The sequence below is a fragment of the Anolis carolinensis genome, chromosome 2, assembly GCF_035594765.1.
Source record: "Anolis carolinensis isolate JA03-04 chromosome 2, rAnoCar3.1.pri, whole genome shotgun sequence".
Lineage (NCBI taxonomy): Eukaryota > Metazoa > Chordata > Lepidosauria > Squamata > Dactyloidae > Anolis > Anolis carolinensis.
Genome location: NC_085842.1, coordinates 5,092,156 through 5,116,475, shown reverse-complemented (window position 1 = coordinate 5,116,475; position 24,320 = coordinate 5,092,156). Strand labels below are relative to the sequence as shown.

The 24,320-nt window shown below is 41.8% G+C and overlaps 1 protein-coding gene across 1 annotated transcript; it reads right to left on the bottom strand.

Moving 5' to 3' along the window:
- Nucleotides 1-1,162: 1,162 nt before the first annotated feature.
- On the bottom strand, nucleotides 1,163-22,827 carry LOC100554194 (uncharacterized). The gene is made up of 9 exons (XM_062972886.1): nucleotides 22,654-22,827; nucleotides 18,669-18,765; nucleotides 16,455-16,599; nucleotides 13,647-13,969; nucleotides 11,919-11,985; nucleotides 9,894-10,127; nucleotides 6,974-7,284; nucleotides 3,466-4,985; nucleotides 1,163-1,714 (listed from the first exon to the last, which is right to left on the bottom strand). Exons 2-9 carry the CDS (start codon nucleotides 18,687-18,689, stop codon nucleotides 1,324-1,326), a joined length of 3,012 nt encoding a protein of 1,003 aa, XP_062828956.1. The 5' UTR covers nucleotides 18,690-18,765; nucleotides 22,654-22,827; the 3' UTR covers nucleotides 1,163-1,323.
- Nucleotides 22,828-24,320: the final 1,493 nt, after the last annotated feature.

Genomic DNA, 24,320 nt, shown 5'->3' with positions numbered 1-24,320 from the left:
CTGGCATACTGCGTCCAATTCTGGGCACCGCAGTTGAAGGGAGATGTTGACAAGCTGGAAAGCGTCCAGAGGAGGGCGACTAAAATGATCAAGGGTCTGGAGAACAAGCCCTATGAGGAGCGGCTTAAAGAGCTGGGCATGTTTAGCCTGCAGAAGAGAAGGCTGAGAGGAGACATGATAGCCATGTACAAATACATGAAGGGAAGTCCTAGGGAGGAGGGAGCAAGCTTGTTTTCTGCTGCCCTGCAGACTAGGACACAATGGAACAATGGCTTCAAACTACAGGAAAGGAGATTCCACCTGAACATCAGGAAGAACTTCCTCACTGTGAGAAGGGCTGTTCGGCAGTGGAACTCTCTCCCCCAGAATGTGGTGGAGGCTCCTTCTTTGGAGGCTTTTAAGCAGAGGCTGGATGGCCATCTGTCGGGGGTGCTTTGAATGCGATTTCCCTGCTTCTTGGCAGAATGGGGTTGGACTGGATGGCCCATAAGGTCTCTTCCAACTCTACTATTCTATGATTCCATCATGTCTATTCCTAGAATCAAATCAATGGCTCTCCTTCCATTCCACCTGCCATTGCTCAGAGAAAACAAGAAGTATCTGCTGGATGTACTATCTTCCCCTACTGACATTCCCCTTTCCTTTTATATCCTGTCTTAATTAGACTAGAAGCATGGATGCAGGGAACTGCTTTTTTCTTGTAAAGCACCATATTTATACTGTTTTAATTCTTTTAATTTACCTTTGTTTGTATTGTTATATTGTGTGTTGAGGCCTTGGCCTTTGTAAGCCACATCGAGTCCTTCGGGAGATGCTAGCGGGGTACAAATAAAGTTTAATAATAATAATAATAATAATAATAATAATAATAATACAGTGATGGTGCTACATAAATACATACATCAGTTATAAGAATTATTGTACCAACAACTGGTCAACATAATCTAAGATAAACAGAGGGATATGTCATCATATGTTGATTGTGGGGATACTTTGTGTTTGCTTTGATACATTTTGGGGCCCAGAAATTTACTGAAAACTGGATCACATTTTTTAAACACTCGATGCAGGGGCTTCAGGAGCAGGAAAATGCGAGCCAGGAGTGTATGCTATGCTCACCCTGGCCCGAGATAACAACAAATGAATAGACACACACAGAGGATTGAGTAACAAGTTTATCCATAGGATTAATAATAGTTATCGCATAATATTATGCCCAGACTTCCCACTCCCGCCCTCCCGGTAATAATAGCCCAGAGCAATGCACAGAATAAAACTCAAAAAGAAACAAAAAAAATTTAATAATATCCTAAAAGGCTGCTTTTAAAATACTGCCCTGTTCTGCCTCAGGAGCACCAGCTGCTCAAAGAGCTCGTCGGACAGGGAATGTCTCTTGACGGTCATGACTTTGCTGCCGGTGCTGAAGAGCTGTTCGATGGCGGCACTTGAAGGCATCCCCGTGTTGTATTGCAGGAAGCTCTGCATGACGCGGGGGAAGGCATGGAGCAAGGAGACCTCCCTGCTAGGGGAACGCAGATACCGCGTCACCTCCTCGTCCACAGAGTCCTCCTCGGCCGGGGTCTTTTCCCGGGGAGGGATGTTGAAGAACTCGTCCTCCAAACTGGCTCCTTCGGGGTCCTTCTCTGAAGATCTGTCCCCAGCCTCCTCAACCGTGCCCCTTATTTCAGCTTTCAACAAAGTTTCCATCATGCACCTGGAGGTGGGGACATAATAACCCAGATTAGAAACCACTGGCAATTCCATTTTCCCCTTTCTCTATGCAGTGCTTGGAAATGGATGGTTCCCAACTTGCAGTAAAAACCATTCACCTCAATAGCCATACTGGCATATACTGATCTAGTTCTGGATACCGAAATGTCAAGTCAACCCTTGTCGGGACATCTTCCATTTAAGAATCTATGTCGTCACTGTGAAAGAATTGCATTGGTGGTTGTTTGATATTATTACTGTTATATAAACCTGTGTTTTAACTTCTGTTTTATCATCTTCTTGTGTTTTAAACTGTGTATATTGTTTAATGTATTTGCGCTGTTACTTTTGTAACGTTGTAAGCCGCCCCGAGTCCCCACGGGGAGATGGTGGTGGGGTATAAATAAAGTATTATTATTATTATTATTATTATTACTATTATAGAACTGTTGGAAATTGCAACCTTCTTCAAGCCTCCTTTAGTAATTTGTTAATCTACCGTGTTTCCCCAAAAACAGTGTTTTATATTAATTTTTGCTCCCAAAGATGTGCTAGGCCTTATTTTCAGGGGATGTCTTATTTTTCCATGAAGAATTCACATTTATTGTTGAACAAAAAAATGAACATTTATTATATACTGTACAGTAGTTGTCATCACAAACATAACCAGCATAACTAGACAAACTATGAATCCTGTCAAGAATTTGTTACTACCAATATTTCCATGTACAACTTTACCGATCCTGCATGCTCTGGTGTTCTGTTCGATGGGCATGCTTCCAAACAAAAACTTAGTTAGGTCTTACTTTCAGGGGAGGCCTTATATTTAGCAATTCAGCAAAACCTCTACTAGGTCTTATTTTTGGGGATGTCTTATTTTAGGGGAAACAGGGTATGATTCTGTTTACTTACTGTTTTGTATATATGTTCTGGAATGCAGCTTCCTTTGCTCTATGTTTTACTGAGAGGTTGTGGGAAGGACTGCAGACCATATGATCTGATCTGAGACTGCTCAGACCTCAGACTCCATTTGACGTCAGACTCCATTGGCTTTGGGACTGCTCAGACTAATACTTGCCTGCTGTTGGTTGTAAGAAAGATGACCTGCATTATCTGCACAGAGATGATTTCAAACATATCTAAAACTGGACTGAGAAGTTATGTACCTGTGTTATGCTGAATACATGAAGGCTGTGAGTAAAACAAATATGTTATTTTTACCAGTCTACTTCATTTTTGTTTCTTGAGTGCATGCTATAAAAGAATGTTGCCCAAGGGATGCCTGGATGTTTGATGTTTTACCATCCTTGTAGGAGGCTTCTCGCATGGGGAGTTGGAGCTGACAGAGGGAACTCATCTGTTATCCCTGGATTCGAACCACTGACATGTCAGTCAGCAGTCCTGTCGGCCCAAAGGAGCTCCAAGATGCGCCACTGGGGGCCACGAGGGCCTCCAAGATGATTCTATGATATGCCTTCAATGGAATTTTACCAGAGATAGAGTTGTGCAGAAGGACCTATTGATGCTTAGAGGGGCATAACCCCAATGTTGTTTATTCACCAGGTTAACTATTATTATCTATGATATAGGCATTTTACTGTACAGGCAGACCTCACTGCTGCCTGTCGTTCTTCATTTTTTCACGATGCTCTTTTTTTTTCATGAGGCAGTAACTGATCTGTTATTTCTGTTTCAGAAGTAATGTTCACAAACAGATCTACTTCATTAACTAAGGTATGATCTTCATTTCCTTACCTGTTTGTGTGGGAGTTCTGGGCCGATTCCAACCAGTCGACTTTGAAGCGAGGATGGAGGCAGGCTGCCAACAGAAGCTTCTTGTCTTCCCAAATATGTGCAAACCGTTTCCGGAGGGCCTTGCGGATCCCTTTCAAGAGGGGAAGGCAGTATGTGTACCTGCTGGGTTCCTTCTCCAAGCTCTGGAGCTTGCGGTCTAGGTTGTACAGAGTGGGGAGCAGGTACCCCATGAACATGCCATTGTCCTGCTGCAGGATGTCCAGGGCCTGGGCCAGGGGACCCATGACCTCTGTGTATTCCTGTAGGACCAGAGACTCGGCCGTCGTGATTCTGGCCAGAGAACACTGATCCATTACGGTATCCAGTTTCAAAGGCATGCTGGAGAGGAGTTCATTGAGCTGCTTCAGGGCCTCAAACGTGGAGTGCCACCTGGTCTTGTCCGGCACCATCAGATACACCCCGTATTGCTTGTGGATGTACTCTGCAATTTGCTCCGACTGCTCCTGCTTGGACCACAGCTTGCTGCACTTTCCCATCAAGGAACAAAAGTGTTTTCTGAAAAGACCCAGAGGACTATTTGAGGAGGAGTCAGTCACCATGGCCTGGACCTCTTGGGTGGCCACCAGGTTGAGGGTGTGGCTGGCGCACTGCTGGTGTGGGGGTAAGCCAAAGTCCCCAGAATCCTCTGTATCATCTTTTGCCTTATTACCGGCATTCAACATCTCGGAGATGGGCACAAACTCCACTTCCATCTCCTCGTCGTCAGTCTCCTCCTCCTCGTGGCGATGGTCATTGTCCTCATCACTGTCACTGTCACTTTCATCATCAACATTATCATCTGTGCTGCTGTCTGCAGCATCGGCTGGTTCTTTGGTCTCAAAAAATCGAAACGCCTTCACAAAGTTGAAGCCATTGTCCGTGGTGGTGCACACGACTTTGCTGTGGATCTTGTACTTTTTGTAAACCTTGCACAGGGTTGTCGCAAGTGCCTCGTAAGTGGGGCGCCCTTTCAGGCGCTTACAAGCCAAGGCCCCGAACTCACGCTCCAGCGTTGTTGGGTTGATCCAATGGGCTGTGACCCCCAGGAAACGCCTCTTGCCATACGTCCAGCAGTCCGCTGTGGTTGCCACGTGCTCCACGGCACCCAGCCGCCGCAGGAGCCTTTCCCGCATACTGGCCGCTCTCTTCTCAATGCTGTCTCTCAGAGTCTTGGAGCACATGATAGTCAGGCACTTTGGAAGGCCGAGGCGGACCAACCCTACAAAGGATGGCCGGTCTACTGTGTGGAGAGGCAAGGTTTCGTCCACAATGAAATCCATGATTTTCCGGTCAAGAATCTTCTGGGTGATCTGCTCTTTGCCTGATCCCCACCTCTCCAGGGTGGCCTGCTGTTGCTGCTGTTGCTTCAACATTTTGATTGAAGGCGGGTCATCGTCCTCGTCCAGAAGCTCTTCAAAAAAGCCACGCTTCTTCCCCTTTCCTGCGTTTTCAGATGCTCCCAGTTTCTCAGGGTGTGCTTTCTGGGGAAAACCAAGGAGCAAAAAGGCATTAATCTTAATGACGGGGGCAAAACAGGCTGTTGCAAACTGAAAACAAACAAATAAATGATACAATCAATCATTCTTTGTCGTTAATGTATTTATCTTCTATGCTTTCCCCAGAACTCAAAGATGCTTATAAAAATTGAAAAGATACCGTAGAGTCTCACTTATCCAAGCTTCACTTATCCAATGTTCTGTATTATCCAAGGCAGTCTGCCTTTTAGTAGTCATTGTTTTTGTAGTAAATGTTGCAATTTTTGGTGCTAAATTCATAAATACAGTAATTACTACATAACATTACTGTGTACTGAACTGCTTTTTCTGTCAATTTCTTGTAAAACATGATGTTTTGGTGCTTAATTTGTAAAATCATAATGTAATTTTATGTTTAATAGGCTTTTTTCTTAATGCCTCTTTATTATCCAACATATTCGCTTATCCAACATTCTGCCGGCCCATTTATGTTGGGTAAGTGAGACTCTACTGTACTGTTTATTCCCTTTGTTCTCTGTAAGAATTCAGAGACTGCTGTATATATTGTGTCCCTGTTCAATCTTTTGAACTGAAGTAAAGTTACTGTGACTTGTTACACAAACCTGAGTGACACTTTATTATACTGCAGGGTATATTATGGTTCAGAAACGGTGGTAAAGCTTCTATTTATTTATATCTACAACCCTCAACAACCTTGGAGAAGTCATTCTCTTCCAGCCTCAGAGGGAGGTAAAGGCAACCCATCAAATAAATCTTGCCAAGGAAACCACATGATAGGATCACTGTTAATCAGAAACAACTTGAAGGAATGCAAAAAGAAGAAGAGGGAGGAGGAGGACAACAACAACAAAAACAGAATCCCTTCTGTCTGAGCATCTTGTTTTATCTGGAACAGGGGTCCCCAAACTAAGGCCCAGGGGCCGGATGCGGCCCATCAAAGCCATTTATCTGGCCCCCATGGTACAAGGGCAAAAGGGGGTTGGGCTAAATGAACCAAGGGGTCTCTTCTTCTCTTCCAACCATTGTTGTTGTTGTTATTATTATTATTATTAACATTGAGGCTGGGTGGCCATCTGTCAGGGGTGCTTTGCTTGTGCTTTTGGTGCACAAAGGCAGAAGGGGATTGGACTAAATGTCCCAAGGGGTCTCTTCCAACCCTCTTTATTATTATTTTTATTATTATTTTTATTATTATTATTATTGTTATTTTATTATGTCACAGCAAACAAGATAGATATGCTGGATTTCATATCACAAAATCACAAGTCGAACACTTCCCAAGCATTTAGGACTGTGTGATATATTATTATTATTATTTTATTTTATTATGACACAGCAAACAAGATAGATATTCTGGATTTCGTATCACAAAATCACAAGTCGAACACTTCCCAAGTGTCTAGGACTGTGTGATGTATTTTTGGATGATGTGTGCAGATCCCAGTAGGGTGGCCTTTTGCAGTTGGCAGATCGTAATTTCATTATTATTATTATTATTATTATTATTATTATTATTATTATTATTATTATTATTATTATTAACCTTGAGGCTGGGTGGCCATCTGTCAGGGGTGCTTTGCTTGTGTTTTTGGTGCACAAAGGCAGAAGGGGATTGGACTCAATAGCCCAAAGGGTTTCTTCCAACCCTCTTTTTTATTATTGTTTTTGTTGTTGTCATTATTATTATTGCTCGGTGGCCAACTATAGTCCGGCCCTCCAACGGTCCGAAGGATCGTGAACTGGCCCCCTGTTTAAAAAGTTTGGGGACCCCTGATCTGGAACATGCCTCAGCTCGTTCACCACTACCTCTCCATTATGGATATCAGATAAAGAGAGAAGGATCTAAAGATCTAAATCCCCTGCCCTGGCAGACTGATATGGAAGCATGGTCCATCATGTTCTCCACACATAACCCTCTTTCAAGACATGGCTTTTTCTGGAGCTTTCCGAGAACTGGTACGACCAACTCTTACCTCTAAATGTTTCCTCAAGTTGGTGGCTGAGTTCACGGCAGAGCTGACGTTTTTGATGACCGGCAGGCAGTAGTTGCATTGCATCAGGACGCTTCCTCCCTTCTGGCGCACAAAGGTGAACGCTTTCTCTAAGCCTGCGAAAGGGTCCTGCTGGCGCGAAGCCGGGGCGCTCGGCTGCGTCTCCGCCTCCTCCTCGTGCGCAGAGCCTTCATGCAGCTGAGTCTCCACAATCTGGGACTCGCCGCTGTGGATGATCGGGAGGATCTTCACCTCTGCGTTGACACTTGTCTCAATGGAAGTCACGTTGCTCTCTACAGTAAAACAACAACAAAGTCTGCAATTTTAAAATTTCTATGCTAGAGTGACTTCATGTGACATCTCAGTCTTTTTAATAGCTAAACCAAGGAATAGGTAAATAATTCTATAGATGCGTGTCTGGCATGTGCGGAATTGGAGTAGAACGGGCTCGAAACCCATACAGTTGGCTTCCTATCTAAGCAATCTTAATGTAGGAAGTTAAGTTGGTTTATGAAAGCTATTGAGATTAGAGTGAGAATCAGCTACAGCTCCCAGAGGGTTTTTTTTGCCTTTGGTTATGCTGGGCTGCAGGGGCCCCTGGTGGCACAGTGTGTTAAAGCGCTGAGCTGCTGAACTTGCGGATCGAAAGATTCCAGGTTTGAATCCGGAGAGCGGGGTGAGCACCCACTGTTAGCCCCAGCTTCTGCCAACCTAGCAGTTCGAAAACATGCCAATGTGAGTAGATCAATAGGTACCGCTCCGGCAGGAAGGTAACAGCGCTCCATGCAGTCATGCCGGCCACATGACCTTGGAAGTGTCTATGGACAACGCCGGCTCTTTGGCTTAGAAATGGAGATGAGCACCAACCCCCAGAGTCGGTCACAACTGGACTTAACATCAGGTGAAACCTTTACCTTTACCTATGCTGGCCTGCAATGCTGCCAGCATAACTAAAGATAGTTTCAGAATGATGAAGTAACGGAAGACGACAGGCTTGGGAACCTGCAGGAAAGATTCCTATCCATGGCTATTACTGCATGGCTATCAGGCTTGGCCCCTAAGACAATGGGAATGCACGATGTATTGTATTTTGTGTGCACAAGATATTGCGTTGGCTTGTGATGGCTGACCTGTTACTGGTTATCACATTGAAACCAGCATCCTCACTGTCATAGGGGTCACACCCAATAGCCATGTAGTAACAGCCATGGATAGGTATCTTTCCTGCAGGTTCCCAAGCCTGTCTTCTTTAGTTACTTCATCATTCTGAAACCATCATTGACCTGTAAGAGAATGGTTTCAGGGAAACTATATTGCCAACCACATGATGTCAGTGATGGAGCTGGAATAACAGCAATGATAAGTTGTTCTGGAATCCAGCAAGTATCGCATCTTAGTGGCCAATAAAATGAGATAGCAGGACCATGAGGATGCATAAAGCATAATGCATAAATGCACAAAATATAATATACTTTGATCTGAGTAAATGGATTCTTAATGGTTGCATTGCAAAACAAAAAACATATCAGTCTTGTAGAGCAAAATTTTCTTTCAGATGATACTATTCACAAGCATATTCAGGTAGACTATTTTTAAATAATTGGCTTTGAACTTTGGTAGATTTTACCATTTGCGCCAACAGTGTCAAATTTGAAGAGATCTTGCAGGGTGGTTAGAGATGCTGGGTAGTTGCAAAACTGGCAGTATTATGTCCCAGCACAAGCATAATGCTCGGTCAAAATTTCAAGTCTTTATCTTTGTTTGAATGGAATATTGGTCAAAATTTGTCGTGACACATTTTAATGCACGCTTTGACTGGATTTGCATTCATAATGTTAAAATTAATTTCATCGGAATCATCAGGAAAAAAAACTACAGGATTTCAATTTACTAGCCATTCTTATACATTTAGATCCAATTTTATCAGACTCAAAAATGGCATTTTCTTAAATGTGGTGTGCACACTGATTGACTACCCTTCAGATAAGGGGTCTAGATCGGCAACTGTTGCGGTTAGAGTCTTCACATTTTGGGAAACCTAGTTTAACACCTGATTGGCGCTACAGCTAAAATTTGAACAAAATTGGAGACAAGATGATGGAAAGGTTTACACCAGTTGGCATGGAATGACCCTATGTATCAATCAAATTGATCTCTGGAGGCCATTCTAGAACATTTTGACTAGTTACCTTTCAATGTTGAATTGCATTTTAATATTTATACGTTGGAGATTTTAACCTGCACAGTTTTTAATTGTTATGAGCTGCTTTGGGTTTCAATCACAAAGATACAAATGGGATGACACTACTACTACTACTACTACTACTACTACTACTACTACTACTACTGTCTCTGGAAATAACTGGGACCTGTGAGTTCTAAAGGCCATTTTTAAGTGTATTTATAGTATTTTAATTTGTTTTTACCAGACTGTTTACTATATGATTTTTTTTTAAAAAAAAACTTTGTATTGCACTTCTTTAAAGTTGACTAAAGTGTGGGATTGTTAGCTGCCTTGAGTCCCCATAAAGAGAAAGGTGGGGTAATAATAATAATAATAATAATAATAATAATAATAATAATAATAATAAGGTCCCATCAAGCCAATGTCAACTGATGTTGGCCCTATGAATAAAACGACTCTAAGGCACCCTCTCTTCAACTGGACATTAAGTCAAACAAGGAATCATCTGCATATCCATGTCATCACATTCCTGTTTCATGCTCTCCTAAATAATACTTGCTATCAATAGGGTTCTTTTTTTTTTTTAACCTACACGACAGTATATTGCTCCAGCTCCCAACCCTCTTCCTTCCATTCTTAAACCTCTGCCCAAGATACTTTGCTGCCTGAGGCCCAGCACCTCCCCTGCCCTTGCCTTGAGAGGGCACAGGTTCTAACCTGAGGAAAGCGTTGTCTCAGTCTCTGCGCCTGGCAATGCTTCTTGCGACTGTGCAGGTGTGGTGGTGGGCGGCTGTTCCGCCTCCTCCTCGTTCGTCGAATCCTCCTGGGACTGGGCTTCGGCCATATTAGGCGACTCTGTGCTCCGGGCTCCTGCAGTGCTGCTTCTCTTCGTGTGACCGGTAAGCCCTTCTGCAGCAACATCGGCGGCAACTGCAGCGGCTGCCGCAAGGCCTATGGGAAGAAGAGACAGAATTACATTGCTGGCACTGCTTCCATTGGAATCTCCTAAAATACCAAACTTTTGGAAAATGGAAATCTCCATAACCTTTTGGAGATTTTATGATCTTTGGAAAGGCATGACCTTGTTAGAAGTCATACTCTTTTGCAAAATGATGCCATAAGCTTTTGGGAAAATGGCATTCCTGCAAGGCAATCAGGTTTCTCAGCTGTTAAACTAATGTATCTAGATATGTCTTTGAATGGTTAGGGACAAAGATCTGCCAATGCACAAAAGACACATACAGTGTTCCCTCACTACTTCGTGGTTCACTTTTCACGTATTCACTGTTTTGCGGTTTTTCAATAAACCCTAAAAAAGAATATTATAAATCATAAAAAATTACAATTTACAGCCTAAGGAAAGGAGGAAGGAAAAGCCAAAGGGAGAGAAAAGGAGCCCAAGCGGCAACGGGAGGAGAAGGAGGCGGTTTATCAACACACGATTGGTTGATAAAGACTTAAAATAGTGTATAACTACTAAAATAATGTATAGATATTAAAGTACATATTGTGTCCCTACTTTGCTTCACTTATTGCAGGTGGTCCTGGAACCTAACCCCTATGATAAGTGAGGGAACACTGTATATAGCAGAGTTTCAAAAGTGTTATTTTAGTTGCCCAAAAACTCTCCCTTAAAATAAATTTAACTTTAAATCATACTCTCAAGAGACAAAAATAAGTAACTTCTTTTAAAGTAACATAGTTGGTTTACTCACAAACTTCATGTATTTAGCATACAGGTACTTCGCTTATCAATGCAGTTACAAATAGGATTTGAAGTAGTTTCTCTGTGTGGATAACACAGGACATCTTTCTTAGACTCAACAGTCCATAGTCTAAAGCAGCGTGATCCAACCTTTAATTACCTGAGGGGCAATCAAACTTTAGTATAGGAATGTGAGGTCCAGAGACATTCCAGAAAGAAAATGTTTCTTAAAAACTTAAAGCAGTGAGAAGGGTAAACAATTTTTTTCCAAATGTTAAATTAAAGTATTTTTCCAGTAAGAAGGGCAAGGGCCTACAAAATGAATTGGTGGTCCGCATGTTGCCCGCGGGCTGCGGGTTGGACCACACTAATCTAAAGCATCGCTCTGTTCTGAGAGTCTAAAAGAGTCTCTGTCTAGTCTGAAAGTCCAATGGAGCCTGTACAGTCCATACATCTGTTCCTACATTGAAGTCTGAAGCATACTGTTTTGAAAATGGAGTCTGAGCCCTGATCAAGCCCAGCCCTGATCACATCATCTGCTGCCCCTCCAACAACAAAAGGGTTGGAAAACTGCAAACCAATACACAGACATACAATACAGTAAACAATCTGAATTATATACATAACAAATAACTAGTGGAGGCTTGAGAAGGTTGCGATTTCCAACACAACCAAGCATGGACAAAGGGCCATGCCTAGACCAGCGTGAGGTTCCCAATGTTACTTCTATGACCAGGTTTCATTGACAGACCTTTTTTCTGGCTGAAAATAAGAGAAGGGTAAACGCTCCTTCTGTATGCTTCTATGAGTAGCTGTACAGCGGGCATGGGCCAACTTCAGCCCTCCAGGTGTTTTGGACTTCAACTCCCACAATTCCTAACAGCCGGTAGGCTGTTAGGAATTGTGGGAGTTGAAGTCCAAAACACCTGGAGGGCTGAAGTTGGCCCATGCCTGCTGTACTCAGTTTAAATAAGTTATGTAGGTATTATTTATTTACCCCCCCCCCCCAATCCCTCCAAACAGCACAGATTTTTAACCTGTGAGTCCACGTTTCTTCGCCTTTTTTAGACTTCTGATTACTCTCAGCATCCCAGGATGTGCCCTCTGAGGAAGAGGAAAAAAAAGAAACCCATTAATGCAAAGGGGAGAAGGGGAATCTTGCTTTTATATATTCATTTCAATATGCTTAGCTGTAATATGAGTGTTAGAAGTCCATTATCTGCAGCCACTTAGATCACTTTCCAGAGAAGATGGGATAAACACATGATGGCAGACTATGGTTGGGATCTTATGTGGGATTGTCCTGGCAGATCCCATTCTCAAAGGACTTATAAAAGGAGCTTCTTGTGTGTCAAATGACTGAAACGTTTCCATTAGGAGCCACGATAATAATAATAATAATAATAATAATAATAATAATAATAATAAAACTTTATTTATACCCCGCCACCATCTCTCCAACGGGGACTCGGGGCGGCTTACATGGGGCCATGCCCTAAACAATACAATATAAAAAGCATATAAAAGAACAACACATCACAACACAATAAGCAATACAATAAATAATAATATCCATTACAAAATAAATCAAGGAAACAATGAAAAACAAGGGCAGACCACATGAACATTAAGTTAAAACTCGGAGTGAGAGAGACATAAGAATAAAAAAAACCACAGCGAACGATGGCACAATGAGTTAAACCCTTGTGCTGCTGAACTGTTGACCCGAAGGTTGGCAGTTCGAACCCATGAGATGGGGATGAGCTCCCGTCTGTCAGCCCTAGCTCCTGCCAGCCTAGAAGTTCGAAAACACGCAAATGTGAGTAGATAAATAGGTATTGCTTCAACAGGAAAAGGCAAGAGACAATCCGAGCAATCTTGCCGGCTACACAACCAGCAGGCAACAACGCGGGCTCCTCGGCTTGAAAATGGAGAGAAAAAACATCTCCCAGAGCTAGAGAGAAGCCGGAAATGAAAGAAGCCTCTACTTTTGTTTGTGTTTGTGTCTCATTGTATATGACTGTAAAGGTATTGAATGTTTGCCTATGTATGTAAATGCTGTAATCTGCTCTGAGTCCCGTAGGGGACAAGGGCAGAATATAAATATAGTGTATTATTATTATTATTTTATTATGACACAGCAAACAAGATAGATATGCTGGATTTCGTATCACAAAATCACAAGTCGAACACTTCCCAAGTGTCTAGGACTGTGTGATGTATTTTCGGATGATGTGTGCAGATCCCAGTAGGGTGGCCTTTTGCAGTTGGCAGATCGTAATTTTGTCAATGCCTATTGTTTCCAAATGCCGGCTGAGATCTTTTGGCACGGCACCCAATGCCCCGATCACCACCGGGACCACCTGCACTGGTTTCTGCCAGAGTCTTTGAAGTTCAATCTTGAGGTCCTGATAGCGGCTGAGTTTTTCCTGTTGTTTTTCATCAATGCGACTGTCACCTGGGATGGCGACATCAATGATCCAAACCTTTTTCTTTTCCACAACTGTGATGTCTGGTGTGTTGTGTTCCAGAACTTTGTCAGTCTGGATTCGGAAGTCCCACAGTATCTTTGTGTGCTCATTTTCCAATACTTTTGCAGGTATTATTATTATTATTATTATTATTCACAACAGTTCATTCTGACAGCTTATTGAAACATGTATTATAGTCAGCTTTCACACTATTGGCAGGGCCACCATGAAAATGGAAAAGCTGCAAATATTAAAAATAACTTTCCAAGGACCAGCATGACAACTGGCGCTCACCTCCAAATGCTTCCTCAGGTTGGACGAAGAGTTGATGGCCGAGCTCAAGTGCTTGATGGCCGGAAGGCAGCAATTGCATTGCACCACCAGGTTTTTCCCCTTCTGCCGCACAAAGGTGAAGACCTTCTCGAAGCCGGCCCAGGGGACTTGCTGCCGCCCGGCCAGGGCAGCCGACTCCTGCTCCATGTCCTCCTCATCTGTGGAGTCTTCATGGGCTTGGGCTTCAGGGACCACCGGGGAGGCAGTGCTGGGGGTGACTGCTGGGGTCCTGGTCTCCAAGTGGCTGGCACTGGCTTCGGCTGCAGCAGCGGAAGTAGTACTGTCTACAATAGGAGAAAGGACCATAGGAGAATTTACCCTATCAGCAAGTTAGCTTTATGGAACTGTCTTTCAGTTCCAAAATTTTGGACTTCAACTCCCGCAATTCCTAGCAGCCTACCGGGAGTTGAAGTCCAAAACACCTGGAGAGAGGACCAAAGTTTGCCCATGCCTGGACCAGAAGGAAACTGAAAGACAGTTCCATAAAGCTAACTTGCTGATAGGGTACAGCATGTTACCATACCAGAACAACAGTGCGACAAATCACTTTTTTGTGTCAGGAGCAACTTGCGAAACTGCAAATCACTTCTGGTGTGAGAGAATTGTCCGTCTGCAAGGACATTGCCCAGGGGACGCCCGGTTGTGTTACCATCCTGTGGGTGGCTTCCCATGTCCCCACAAGGGAAGCTGGAGCTGACTGACGGGAGCTCACCCCACTCTCCATGGAGCCTCCAGTGGCCTAGGGGATAAAAGCCTTGTGACTTGAAGGTTGGGTTGCTGACCTGAAGGCTGCAGGTTCGAATCCCACCCAGGGAGAGTGCGGATGAGTTCCCTCTATCAGCTCCAGCTCCATGTGGGGACATGAGAGAAGCCTCCCACAAGGATGGTAAAACATCAAAACATCCGGGCGTCCCCTGGGCAATATCCTTGCAGACGGCCAATTCTTTCACTCCAGAAGCAACTCCGGTTGCTCCTGACACAGAAAAAAAAAAACCCCACTCTCCGTATTCGAATGGCCGACCTTTTGGTCAGGAGTCCTGCCGGCACAAGGGTTTAACCCATTGCACCACTGGCAGCACCAACAAATCACTTAAGACTTGGCTCTGGCATAGCTGGTTAGTAGCTAGCTGCAATAAATCACTACTGACCGAGAGGTCATGAGTTCGAAGCCCAGGTCGGGTTAAGCCCTCGACCATTAAATAGCCCGGCTTGCTGTTAACTTATGCAGCCTGAAACATAGTTGCATCTGTCAAGTAGGAAAATTTAGGTACTGCTTATGCGGGGATGCTAATTTAACCAATTTACAACACCATAAAATCTTCCAGCGGTGTGCAGAAAGGAATGAGGAAGTAATCCATCAAGGACTTGGTGTCACAGTGGATGATGAAGCAGCAGCTCCCCCTGTGGCCGGAATCGAGCATATCCCCATGAAGCCTAGAAGCTGGAAAATGTTAAATTGCCTCTGTGTCTTCATCTCTGCCTCAGGACCCGGTTTGGTGAATGAGCAAGAGAGCAGGGGAAAATGGCTGCTGCCACCCTTGCTGCGCTGGCCTGGGGGGGAGGGGGTGACCGAGGGAAGGAGGGCGCCCCGGGCGTCAGATAATACGGAGTATCGGATAAGCGGGGCTCTACTGTACCTATCTCTTCTAATTTAGTGTCACCATAGAATATGAGCCCTGGTGGCGCAGTGGGTTAAACTGCTGAGTGGCTGAACTCGCTGACCAAAAGGTCAGCGCTTAGAAACCGGGGAGCGGGGTGAGCTCCCGCTGTTAGCCCCAGCTTCTGCCAACCTAGTAGTTCAAAAACATGCAAATGTGAGTAGATCAATAGGTACCGCTCCGGCGGGAAGGTAACGGCGCTCCATGCAGTCATGCCAGTGGCCACAAGACCTTGGAGGTGTCTATGGACAACGCCGGCTCTTTGGCTTAGAAATGGAGATGAGCACCAACCCACAGAGTCAGACACGACTGGACTTAACGTCAGGGGAAAACCTTTACCTTTTTATATAATACTAGCTGTGCCCGGCCACGCGTTGCTGTGGCGAAGTATGAGGCCCCTTCTACACAGCTGTATAAAATGCACACTGAAGTGGATTATATGGTAGTGTGGAGTCAAGATAATCCAGTTCAAAGCAGATAATATACGATTATAAATGGGTTATATAGCTGTGTGGAAGGGCCTTGAGTCTACACTGCCATATAATCCAGTTAAAATCAGATAATCTGTATTAATATAGGCAGTGGGGAAGAGGCCTAAGTGAGGCCTAACTTTGCCTGTCCTCTGGGCTGAGTGGGTTGCTAGGAGACCAAGTGGGCAGAGCTTAGCCTTCTAACTGGCAGAAATTGGATAAAAACAATTATTCCTCTCCCTCTAATTAGGACTTCATTTTTCTTTTCCTTTTGTTGTATCAACCTAGAGGCGTGGATGATGGGTTGTGTTGTCAAATTTCGAGGTTGGGGGGCCTGTAGTTTTGTTGTTTTGTTGGTCGCCGTGATGCCATCACTCATTTATATATATATAGATGAAAAAATTCCTGCCTAGGGACTTGTCTATATGGGACTAACAAGAGTCATGCTCACCTCTTAAGATCTACAATCTTGACATAATTAAAGCAACTGTTGAGATCTTTCCTTATTTTTTTTGGGTACAGGATCATCCCAAAATAAGCATTAAAAATGTTTTTAAAATTGCAGTAGTCTGCAGAGCACTAGGATCCCCATGCCGCCCATGGGCCACACTTTCTTCTATATTGCACAGCAGGTCTCTTACCCAGAGAAGCGAGGCTCCCACAGCTCCACAATTCCCCTCTGTAATCCCTTGTCGCAGAGCCCTCTGCCCTGGACCGAATGGCCCCCAGGCCTGCTCCATGGAACGCGGTGAAATGTACGGCCATTTCCTCAAAGGACTCGATACCCTGAAGGAAATGGTCAATGCTTTAGAGTAGCAGACAACACAGCAATCAGGACTTGGTGCAAATTCCTCTCAGTGAGCAGCTTTCAAGGAAAGAGGTTTGCCTAAGCCAGGGGTCCCCAAACTAAGGCCCGGGGGCCGGATGCGGCCCTCCGAGGTCTGTTACCTGGCCCCCACCCTCAGTTTTATAATATAATATATTGTATATACATATAATATTGATAATAATATTATAATGTAATACAATATAACACTAATAATAATACCATATAATAATATTAATTATATATTCTTTATTACATATAATATTACTAATAATATTACAGTATAGTGGTATAGTTCAATATAGTAATATATAATGCTAATATTGTGCTATGCTAATAATATAATATATTGTATGTACATATAATTTGTAAACCACTCTGAGTCCCCTTTGGGGTGAGAAGGGTGTGATACAAATGTAGTAAATAAATGCAGTAAATAAATAATAAATAAATTTTAGACTTAGGCTCACCCAAAGTCTGAAATGACTTGAAGGCACACAAGAACAACAACAACAACAACAACAACCCTAATTAACTTGACTATCTCATTGGCCAGAAGCAGGACCACACTTCCCATTGAAATCCTGATAAATGTATGTTGGTTAAAATTGTTTTTATTTTTAAATATTGTATTGTTCTTTCGTTGTTGTTGTTGTTGTTGTTTTTGCACCACAAATAAGACATATGCAGTGTGCATTGGAATTTGTTTGTATTTTTTTCAAGTGATAATCCGGCCCCTCAACAGTCTGAAGGATTGTGGACCGGCCCTCGGCTTAAAAAGTTTGAGGACCCCTGGCCTAAGCATTCCTTGAGATAAAGTTGTATTTTCTATTTTCCTTTCTCAGGATTCAGGTTTAGTTCTTACACAAAGTGTGAATCTATAGAAATAAAACTCCTTGCCATGTACTGAGAGCCTTAAAAGTGGATTAAGTGGACATAAATCACATTATTCAGAATACAGTATGACTCCTATCTCCTCAGGGCAGACATTTCTAGAATCAGAAAAGTTTCCATATGGTAATACAGAAATGAACAATTTCGCCTAAAAATCACCATAGTGTCATGCTGGAGGACCTCAGAAATGACAAAGCATCTATCTTTTCTAGGATTTTTCTAGAGCAAGTCTTTAACATTTTCCAATCATGACTCCTTTTCCACCCAAGAAATTTTGAAGCAACGGCAGATATATAGGTACAGTAGAGTCTCACTTATCCAACGTAAACGGGCTGGCAGAACGTTGGATAAGCGAATATGTTGAATAATAAGGAGAGATTAAGGAAATACCTATTAAACATCAAATAAGGTTATGATTTTACAAATTAAGCACCAAAATATCATGTTATACAACAAATTTGACAGAAAAAGTAGTTCAATACGCAGTAATGCTATGTAGTAATTACTGTATTTACGAATTTAGCACCAAAATATCACGATATATTGAAAACATTGACTACAAAAATGCGTTGGATCATCCAGAACATTGCATAAGCGAGTCTTGGATAAGTGAGACTCTACTGTAACTGTAGAATTAGAAACATTTCCATATGGTAATACTGAAATGAACAATTTCACCTAAAAATTACCATAGTGCCATGCTGGAGGACCTCAGAAATGACAAAGCATCTATCTTTTCTAGGATTTTTCTAGAGCAAGTCTTTAACTTTTTCCAATCATGACCCCTTTCCACCCGAGAAATTTTGAAGCAACACCAGATATATAGGTATACAAAATAGGTATCAAAACCAGGCATCTACAGATAATAAATCAGCAATTGCAAGGCTTACTAAACAAAATGATTTTCCTATTTGTAGAGTAGAGCTGAAGCACTTCCTGCAGAGTCCACTGCTAATGCTGTACATTGTTGCTCACAGATTTGGGCCAATGCGTGTGGTTCAGAAACCTTTTGCAGTGGCCAACTTGTTCCTCAAGCTGTATTGCATCCTCATTGTATCCTTCTATATACAATAAGTTTGTGTGGATTTCAAGGAAACATGAAAGAGGAAGGCCCCATGTCCTCTCTGGTCCTTACCCAGTGTGGTGGTGCCTCCATCGCTCTATGACCGAGCCTTTCCAGATGCAGGGAAGAAATCCAGTCAGTTTTTACAGCAACTGCACTTGAAATAGGGCTGAGGAGCTCAGGCAAGTAAAGGCAAAAGAGGGATAAAGAACAGAGAAGAAACGGGACAAGTAAAGACAATGTATAGCTTTTCTCAAAATCCTTTTTCCTAGATATTCCTGAGTCTGTGACGGCTTCCTCCTCCAGCCCAGAATTTGAATGCCGGCAAAAGCTAATCCTGTTTTGCTGAGTTCCAAAACAAATGTATGCATACAGTAGGGTAATATCATTCTTTCATCTCTATATATAAAAACCAAAGTTTATTTATATGTTTGGGCTACAAAGGCTCCTAACATGGTTTGAGGGATCTGGACTAAACTTAGTACACATATCCATCACGACCCAACTTAAAATAATTGAGGGAGTTGATGACAGAGGATGATGAGGGTTGCAGTCAACCCACATCTAGAGATTTAGAGACCCGTCATGACCAACTTAAAAATACTGGCGTGGTTTGGTGGAGAGTTGACAGAGGATGATGGGAGTTGTAGTCCATCCAAAGAGCCTAGTAAAGGAATTCCATATCTATTGTTCATCTCCCCCCTCCCAAAAAAATTAGAAAATTTTGATTTGACTTCTTTTATTTCTGAAACCACACTCATATAATATGATATTTTTATTTATTTATTTCCCTCATTTCTATAATACCCTTCTCACCCGAAGGGACTCAGGGCGGCTCACAATCTGGCAAAAATTCAATGCCAATATACAATACAAGAAGATAAAACATAAGCAATTAAAACAATTGAATAATTTAACAAAATGCAATAAATACATTTAAAACCATACAGTATAAAATCCTTGAACCATTCGTTACATGATAGCTGGGCAGGACCAAATGGACCATCTAGTCTATTCCTCTGCCATGCAGGAATATGCAGCTAAAGCACTCCATCCAATTTCTGCTTAAAGAACTTCAAAGATGGACAGTCCACCAACTGCTGAGAGGGTCTGTTGCACTGATAAATGTCTCTTACAGGAAATAATAATAATAATAATAATAATTGTTATCATTATTATTATTATTATTATTATTATTATTATTATTATTATTATTATTATTAAATTTACTATCCCGCCACCATCTCCCCGAAGGGACTCAGGGCAGCTAACATGGGCCAAGCCCAAACAGAAACAAAATATGACAGATAAAACCAGTATAAAACATTAACACTCAGATATAATAAGCAAATTAAAAGCACAAAATACAAAACACCGTTGTAACCAAATAGGGAAGGTAATAAAAAAACATCACCATCAATAGATAAAATGGGGGCGATCAGGTCAAAAGTGCATTGTTCCTCCTAATATTTTCTTCAGAGGGTTTTAATTACTGTATATACTCAGGTATAAGCTGAACTCATGGCTAAGTCAGGGGCATAACTTGAGGCCAAAATTACGGATTTTGATACAACACATACACACACTTGAGTATACAGGGTAGCCTGCCATTCCAATACAACTTGTTCTATGGTGCTTTAAGTTACTTTTTGTTCTTACCTGCTCCTCTGTGTGTGTTTTAAAAAAAAATGTGTTGCCTTCTCTGCCAAAGAGTGCTGGTGCCTCACCAAACTACATCTCCCATGATTCCATAGCATTGGTCCATGGCAGACAAAGTGGTGTCAAACTGCATTAATTCTAGAGTGTAGAGTCAGCCTTAGTTCCAGCCCTGGGAGAACAGTGGGATAAACATGGAATAAATAAACAGATCCTCAACTTTTGGGAGGGATCTCAAAAGGTCATTAAGTCCAACATCCTGGCCATGGAGAAACCTACTACAGAAAAGTTTTCTTATTCTTTTTTTAAAAACATTTTAACTCTAGCTATCCAATTGATGTTATCAATTTTAATTTTTGCACATATATATTTACGACAGAATTCGTAACTCTGATTAAATCATGATTCAAATATTTATTCTTCAGTATCAATATACTTACAGTTAGCCCTCTATTCCAAAATCCAATGATCACAGGGACAGAAAGTGAAGTGAAATCCTTCTTTGAAAACGAAAGTTTTAGAACGCTAAAGCTTTCAACAGTGGGGGAAAAAAACCCTTGGGGTGCATCTGTACTGTTGAATGAATGCACTTTTAACTGCCCTGGTTCAATGCTATGGAATCATGGGGGCTGTAGTTTTACAAAGCCTTGAGCCTTCTCTGCCAAAGAAGGCTGATGACTCACCAAACCACAAATCTCTGGATTGCATAGCATTGAGCCATGGCTATTAAATTAGAGGTGATATCCCACAAATAGGAGCTCTAGGTGCATCTCCTGAAGCAGTTTTCCCTTTTGCTTTTGATGAGCACAAAGGTTACCATATTACGCAAATCTAATGTGCACCTTAATTTTGAAAAAGTAATTTAGCCAAAAAGGTAAGTATATATTTGAGTAAATATGGTGGAAGACTGTGTGTGTGTGTGTGTATATATATATATATATATATTGACATATATATCCTGTGATTCTAAGGCACACCATTTTAGAGATGTTTATATATGTATGTGTGTGTGTATAGTCCCAGAAACATATACTGTATGTCTGTACATCATAATAGCTATGTTGGATCTATATAGATACACCTTATAATAGCTCATAATAGCCATGATATTAGCTATGCTAACAGCTAACAGCATATATAACTGTATGTGTATATAGCCCCAAAATATGTATATACACTATTGAGTAGTAATAGTTATATCAGCTACTCCAAAGGCTCATGCCAAATACATATGCATGTGTGTGTATATATGTATGTATGTGTGTATACACACACACACACACATATATAGTCCCACTATATGGATATACCCTTTGACAACTCATAACTTGTATGTGTAATGATAGATTGTCCCAGAAATATATATACACACTTTAACAGCTCATAGTAGTTATGACAGCTACTCTAACACTAATAGCAGATATATATGTATGTGAATGAATGTGTGCGCGCATCTCTCTATACACACACACACACATTCACACCCTTTAGAGCTCATAGTAGCTCATAGTAGGTATATATGTGTATACATACACACACACTCTTGAACACACTCTTCATAATAGCTATGATATCTACTCTAACACTAATAGCAGATATATATGTATGTGAATGTATCAAAATCTATCTACGGTATATGCACATACACACCTTTTAACAGCTCATAGTAGCTTTCATATTAGCTATTCTTACTGCTGATAGCAGATATCTGTGTGTGTGTCTATATATATACACACACACACACACACACGCACACATATAGAGATTCCCAAGTATGTATGTGTGTGTGTGTATATATATATATATATATATATATATATATATATATATATCTCACAATATACACACACCTTTTAACAGCTCACAGTAGCTTTCATATTAGCTTTTCTTACTGCTGATAGCAGATATCTATGTGTGCATATGTGTGTGTGTGTATATATATATATATATATACACACACACACACATAGAGAATCCCAAGAATATATATATATATATGTGTGTGTGTGTGTGTGTGTGTGTGTATATTACAATATACATACACACCTTTTAACAGCTCATAGTAGCTATCGTGCTAGCTATTCAAACAGCTGATAGCAAACGTGTGTATATGTAGAGAGAAAATCTCAGAAATATGTATGCATACAATTGACAGCTTACACCCAACAACTCATAGCATGTGTGTGTGTGTGTATACATACACACACCCTTTAAGAATTCATTGCAGCTGTGATAGCAATGGAGCCCCACTCCCTTTTGGGTGGAGAGAGGAATCCGTAGGCCATTTTGGGGCCCACCACCAGCTCCCCATTCCTTTCTATTGCTTCTTAATAACAATTCCCTCACCCTCCCCCCCGCAAAGAACTTGGTCCATTCCAAGCCTCCATGCCCTTACACTCACCAGGCGAGTCCAAGTGCAAAGGCGGAGGGGGGGAAGGTGTGAAATAGGCAGCGCCTACTCCCAGGCGGCGGGGAAAACCCTCCAGGCCTCTTGGTAGAGGTGGGGACCGGAAGTGCCGCCTCTCTAGCCCCGGGGAACTCTTTCCTTGCTTTCCCACGTCGTTCTAGCTCACCGGCCTCGCTGGTTTTAACCCTTCAATGTATCCCAAACTTTTGTTGGTCCTCCAGGGTTGGCTTTTCCCTTTTTTCTTTCTTCTGGGCTTCAGTGTGAGTGTGGCCAAGATGGCAAAAAGGGGTTAATGAAGAAGGGCAGCAGCTGAGAGAGACTGTCAGTGTTGGAAGATACCCCCAAAGGCCATCCAGCACAACCCCCTTCTTCTTCCATGCTGGAAAAGCACAATCAAAGCACCCCCAACAGATGGCCCTCCAGCCACCAAAGAAGCTTGGTGGATGCAGGGAATGCTGTGGATGGAGCATATCTGGATTTCAGCAAAGACTTCGACAAAGTCTTCCTGACCTTCTTGCAAGCAAACTAGTCCAATGTGGTCTAGGCAAGGCTACTATTAGGTGCATCTGTGACTGGTTAACAACCGAACCCAAAGGGTGGAATAAAAGAAGGAGAAAGAAAAAATACCACTCTTAAGGAAATATGGGAGGAGGAGTTAGAGATGAAAATAAATGAAATGGAATGGTCGCGATTGTGGAAACAAAGGCACTTGAAAAATTATCAATAAGAGTTAAAGAAAAGTATTATAAGATAATTTGGAAATGGTATTTAACGCCATTAAAAATGTCAAATATTAATAAAAACCACCCAAAAATTGCTGGAGGGGCTGTCAGGAAGTGGGAACATATATACATATGTGGCGGCATTGTAAATATGTAAGGAAATTTTGGCACAAAATATTTAAAGAGATAGAGGATATAATGAACATCAAATTGGAAAGAAACCCTGGTATTGCATTATTATCAATATATAATAATAATAAGATGGATACAAAAGAAAAAGAAGCAATAACAAATTTATTGACAATAGCAAGACTGCTTATAGCAAGAAATTGGAGAAAAGTAATAGATGTACAGATTGAAGAATGGTATAAGGAAGTATGGAAATTGGCAATAAATGATAAGCTAACATGCAAATTAAAAGTTAAAAGAGGGATATGGGAAAAAAAATGATTTTGAGGATGTATGGGGGAAATTTATTGAGAAAGGACTCCAAAAAAGGGATGGAGGGCTTCCGCCTCAGGAAGAAATGAGATTTTGGTTAGACAATGCATAAGAAGTGGCTCGGGGTGGGAGGGGTGAAGAAATATAGATAGACAAATGTTAACAATGTAGTAGATATAAATCAACAGTAGATATAAAAGGATGATGCAAGTATTGTATGATACATTAAATATCAGCTATGTAAAAAAAGTAATTATGTATGAAAAAATTTAAATTCAATAAAAACTATTTAAAAAACAAACAAACAACTGAACCCAAAGGGTCCTTCTCTCCAATGGCTCCTCTTCTTCATCTTGGAAAGAAGTGACTACTTGGGTTCCATAAAGAAGGCTTGGTCCTGGGTCCAGTTCTGTTCAATATCCTTATTAATGACTTGGATGAAGGTTTAAAGGGCGTGCTGATCAAGTTTGCAGAGGACACAAAATGAGAATGGAGCTT